At 38.0% G+C, this 5,646-nt stretch overlaps 1 protein-coding gene across 4 annotated transcripts in view; it reads right to left on the reverse strand.

Moving 5' to 3' along the window:
* The window catches only part of LOC108751293 (steroid hormone receptor ERR1), a 27,829-nt gene that overhangs the window by 2,045 nt on the left and 20,138 nt on the right, over nucleotides 1-5,646 (reverse strand). For 2 of the 4 annotated variants that reach the window (XM_018491389.1, XM_018491387.1), the window contains exons 2-8: nucleotides 2,637-2,783; nucleotides 1,634-1,744; nucleotides 1,407-1,536; nucleotides 911-1,117; nucleotides 711-755; nucleotides 325-465; nucleotides 33-235 (exon numbers count right to left, since the gene is read on the reverse strand). In XM_018491389.1, the coding sequence (XP_018346891.1) occupies nucleotides 33-235; nucleotides 325-465; nucleotides 711-755; nucleotides 911-1,117; nucleotides 1,407-1,536; nucleotides 1,634-1,744; nucleotides 2,637-2,777 (978 nt within the window). In that variant the 5' untranslated portion in view covers nucleotides 2,778-2,783. Of the gene's footprint in view, nucleotides 1-32; nucleotides 236-324; nucleotides 493-710; nucleotides 756-910; nucleotides 1,118-1,406; nucleotides 1,537-1,633; nucleotides 1,745-2,636; nucleotides 2,784-5,646 lie in introns of all 4 variants that reach the window. The other 2 variants (XM_018491391.1, XM_018491388.1) reach the window with 2 other exon arrangements.

Here is a 5,646-nt window from a genome sequence, read left to right on the forward strand (position 1 = left end):
CTGTAGACAAACTTTTACAGAAAATTACTTACATGCGTATAGAGCTCCGTACAATGACATTCACGCGCGAGTCGTTCGTCCAATGTAAAATCTTGCGCAAACCTCAATCTGCCATTGTTAGGCGTACTTCTCCATGCCAGAGTAAAGGTTAATACCTCAGCCCAAGTAGTTTGCAGAAGCCGCATTTGATCGTTCAACGCTAAATTAGTAAACCCTGGAATCTGCTTGGCCCAACCTGCAGAAAAACGGATTAACATTCACTAAACAAAAGAAAATTTTAAGCATAACTAATTGTTAACATACAGCCACGCGTCCAATAATTACCGATTATGCTGACTAATTCTCGATCATAGAGATCGGATAGCTGTGCGAGAGTTCTCTGATCCGCCTCCTGTGTACTCGGAGCATTGGTCACTTGAAGTATGTCCGGTTCGCAGGCCGCTAAGGCTTCGACCAACTTATTGTCTGCAAAAGTCGAGACACGATGTGTTTCTTTATTTATATTGTCATAAGATAAAGCGATAAAATATTATTAAATTATTTAACGTTGATAATGAAAATTTAACGCTATAGATGAAGAAAGTTTACAAGCAACAAGTTTAAAGAAACAATGAAATGTGATAAATAAATCATAAAATCATAATAAAATTAAAAGATGAATAAAGCAAATCATATATCGCACAGGAATGCAATTATATTTGATAGCTTACTTATCGTTTCAGTAGAACCTGCCGACATTACGTCGGCTATGTTAGCTTGAAACGTGAAACATTGAGTAATGAAGAATAAAGTTAATGATAGAAATGGTCTTTCGAGAGAGGGAATTATTATTTCTAATAGACGTCTTTTTTCGTTACATAAAAAAATAGATATGAGATATGAGATATGAAATTATATTGATATCAAGTACCCTCTAGTGTGGCATTCTTGATCGGAGTATAAGGATCCGTGGATCTTCTGTACTTTTGTCGACCGCCCCGAACACGATCCAATCTCACGCCTTCCTTCAGCATTCCTTGCCGCAAACATTTCTGAAATCTACACGCCTGGCACGCCTTACGTCTTCGTTTGTTTATCTCGCACTCGCTGTTCGCTGGACAAGTATACTCGATATTTCCTGTAAAATTACTAGCTATTTTATCGTAATATACACGATCTGTTGTCCCAGATAGCACCAACTGTCCTCAAACCTACAATTACAAAGGGCCACGTGCATCCAAATATACAGTCTGGAATATAGTAATAGATCATTTGTGTGTGTGTGTGTGCGCGCGCGCGCGCGCGAGTGTGTATCATACATACATCTATGCAAATATCGCACGATCGAAAATGCACATTAACGTAGTCCTTGGTGCTATCTGGACGAATTATTGCGACCTGTTACGGAAATCGATAAGCCTGCTTACCTTGTATAGTTCTCTTGAAGAAAGCCTTGCATGCTTCGCACGAGGCAACCCCGTAATGGAAACCACTCGCAACGTCACCGCAGACAAGGCAAAGTCTCCTGGGCAACAGATCTTCTTCCTTTATGCCGTCCTACAGAAACGACAATTCTTCACAACAGTTCAAATATAAATCATCCCTAATATAAACTCGTTACCCGGATAAATATTATCGCGATGCGATCACGCACCTCTGGAGTTCCCAACGGCTGCGTCGTCGAAGAACAATGATGCATCTCCGGACTCTCGGGATTACCATTGCTATCGCCGTAATCCGTAATGTCTAATTTCGTGCATATTGACTGAAAATATATGATTAAAATAATGATTAACATAAAGCATATCTTGTTAATTATTGCGAAAATTGCAAAATGATACAGAACTTTTCGACTCAGTTTAGTCCGCGCTACCCTTATTATGCGAGAGTTTAATCGTTACTTGTCTTATGTGTGTATATGTGGCAAGCCACACAGTAAAATTACTGTAAGTGCCAAAATTGTGAAAATGCGTTTTATTGTATGAATGATTTGTAAGTGATGTTCTATCACGTATTAACATTTCGCACGGTGGTAAGCTATTACAAACAAAACAATGAATAGTGCAACTCAAAACATTGTCCATTGTATAACTGTAATTTTTACTTACAATGTTTTGAAATTTTAACAACTTTAATACGACTTTTTTTAATTAGAATTATTTAATTAGAAATTGTTGTAGAGATTGATTGTTCCATTACATATCTTTAATTATTATCTTTTATAGAATTTTTTAAGCGAGTTTTCAAGGAAAAATAAGTTATTCCTTTCTCCTAAAAAATTAAAAAAATGGCATTTATAACATTTTTGTCTTGGCACGCCTCATATATAATATATAAAACCTATATAAAAGATCTATATAAGAACCTATATAAGAAGATCTATATAAGAACTATGCGAAGAAATATACAAAAAAATATAATTGAAGTAATAATGAACAATACAATATTAAGAAATATGATAAAAAAAAGGATGAGAAGAAATATCGAAATAATGATTGACACAATATAATGTGAAGAAACATAAACAAAAATAAAAAGACATATGTGAACAAATATGCGAAGAAATATAATTGAAGTAATACTTAACACAATGTGCAATATATTCTTAATAATAATCATAATAAAGAAGTGCAGCTGAGAAATTCTCTGAACAATACCTCCTGATGCTGAAGAGTCGTGGTTGGCGAACACACTTGATAATTTTGCGTGGGCGTTGTTGGGTTATCGATTTCCTGCTTGATGTTCGGCATTGTCCTGTTATTCCCAATCACGCTTTCCATGGTGGCGTCAGACATCATGCAGACCTGTCGGAGTACGAGGAAAAGAAACGTATAGTTTCCAAAATAGCACGTCGCTAGCCGCGATCGCGGATACCCTTATTGTTATAACGATAGCAAAAGCGATTCTTAGCGTGAGAATATACGAAATATCACCCGTCGCCTTCTCTCTGCAGTCAAAGCTGCACTACTTTTTTGCGTCTGCTATATTTAAGCATGGCCAACGCCTCGAGCATTTTTAGAATTGACTTCAGAGAATTCGTGGTACCGCCATCCAATATCCTCGGCGATCACGCTCTCCTCACCCTTGGACCACCCTCGGTGGAGATTCTACATGCAATCGAGTACACGCAAATTGGATTCGTGCAAAAACTGAGAACCACTATCGTTACGAGTCGCGTGTAAACGCTATCTTGCACGAGCATGGGATACGATTACCCGAGGTATACACACGGTTGCCGACTCGACGATAATTCTAGTCGTTGTTTAAGACTTCGATGAAACTTCGGTTCAAAACATAAATTAGCTTTTGTCTTTGTTTATATGTTGAAATTGTTTAAGTATCAATTTCTATATACATAGATACCCTAGTATTTAAGAATCCAAAACAGAAATCGGAAATAAAATCGAAAGTACACTTGAGATAGAAATTGCTAATCGCGAACCAGTATTAATATACATGAGATTAATAAAAGACATGATAAATTATTTACTTCGAAACGAATAACAGCGTATATACAGAGAATGATAAAGGAATTCTTAGCTTTCAGTAGAATATTTAGACGAGAAGAAAAAGAATTAAAAAATAAATTTCTTGCAGAAAAAAAGATCGAGTTGAAGTATTAAAAAAAAACCATGTGTAGAAAAATATATATTTTTCTAACAGTTGTAATATAATAAAATGACACGACGCTAGATACGAAATAACCTGGAGTTAATAAGAATTATTTAAAATGTGATAAAAGATACTTTGAATGATAAAAGATACTTTGAAATGGATGACACAGTGTCAGACTACGTATCGAAGATTTAAAGATTGAAATTTGACCAATCGAAACAAAAGGAGCTAAAATTTCTTTGTTCTCATAAGTCAAATTTCAATCAATATGTGTTCTGATTCCGGCCTAACAACGTGTAGAAATTGTATAAGAAAATTCTTAGCCTTCCAATTTAGAGAAGAAAAAGAATTTGTTAAAAATTAATTTTTCGCAAACAGATTGAGAGTTAAAATATATGTATACTCTCTAAATCTGAATCAGTGGATAGTTACTAATGATTCAGTGGCATACTTGGCACTGGATAATCAGTGAAGTTTAACTAAAAAAGGAAGAATGTTGGAGCATTATATAATTAAAATACTGATTAATTTATCGTTAATGTAACAACTTTTTTTCCTCGTTTACGGTCGTTATATTAATAATTTGCTGTGTCAAATAATCGAGCGGTTCACATTATTAAAATACTGATATTTGCATTAATGTTAATTTCAATCCTCTAATACTACATTCACTGAATTTATGCATTAAAACAAAGTTAGTTAGATTACATAATAAAAATTAGATAGCTTAAGAATCTCACATTTCATTCACTGATTATCAGTGGCATACTTGACACTGACATCAATGATTATCCACTGATCCAGATTTAGAGAGTATAGAAGCAGAAACATGTATAGAAAAGTATGATTTAACAGATGATGTAATATAAAATAATGCTATGGCAATGCTGAATGCAAGACAAGACTGCGCCCTGGATTAGGTCGCTGGTGAACAAAGTAACGGTGAAAGGATTGCGTAAGTCCTCTTTCTCTCCTTCCATCCTGTTCGGCATCATGTGTCGTGTGCCAGGCAGAAAGCGAGACTCGCAGACGGAAGGGAACGAGGTGCAGCATCTAGTCGGCCTTCAACTTAATTTTTTTTTTTTTTTTTTCAGATACAAACTCGCACCCTTCCATTCGGCAAACCCAATACGGCACATATCAACACCGGATTCGTGTTCGAATCCTCACGAAACTTAACCGGGATTCTTCTCGAAGCATACGAAAAAAAAAAAGCCAATCATGATTTCATTTCGCGTTCCTATAGATTCAATTGTGACCGATCGTCAAAGTGGACCTTGAAACCGAGACGGAATGAAACGCCGCGGAACTCAGGACTTCAGCAGGAAACTCGATGTGAATCGCTACCCACGTCCGTTTGACACTCGTTTTTTTTTTTTTCTTTTTCTTTTATGAACAGAGCTTGCATCGTAATATCAATATGCGAAGAGTGCCAAGACCAATGATCTCGGAGCCACCTCCCTTCTGCATGCACGTCGCGGGCATAAATCTAAAGAGGGTCGCCGACAGAGACGACTAAAGCAAGCTTATTTAGTGCGGAACATCAGTGCAACCGGTCCTACGTTTGTTCCAATATATTCTAGCGGGACAGGTTGCATATACGGAGGAAAGGGTTGCGTAAGTGTTTCTCCTCCCTCCTCGTTCGAGTCACGTTCGATTGAGAGCTCGAAAGGCGGACATGAGAAAGACAAGAGGGACTGTGTGTGAGTGAGTGAGAGAGAGAGAGAGAGAGAGATACGCCACGCCGGCCTTGAACTTGACTTTTCTGCGAGAGAGTGAGAAGCTGCCGCGTTCGCGAAGGCCGCGGAGCCACGCCATCACAATTTTAGACGCCGAGCGCCGGCGGAAACGGCCGACAACGACGGCCTTGGGCCTCTCAATCTCGTTTTATCTCGTTTTATCTCCTCCTCTGTCCTACCTTCCTGCCTATACGTCCGTGACTCCCCGTTCCGCTGCGCGCCGACGCGACGCGACGCGACGCGACGCAACGCGACGCGACGCGAACCCGAACGCTATTACCGACAACTTAACACCCCACTTTTAGAATATTAA

Source organism: Trachymyrmex septentrionalis, unplaced genomic scaffold (genome assembly GCF_001594115.1).
Source record: "Trachymyrmex septentrionalis isolate Tsep2-gDNA-1 unplaced genomic scaffold, Tsep1.0 scaffold43, whole genome shotgun sequence".
In the NCBI taxonomy this organism is placed as follows: domain Eukaryota; kingdom Metazoa; phylum Arthropoda; class Insecta; order Hymenoptera; family Formicidae; genus Trachymyrmex; species Trachymyrmex septentrionalis.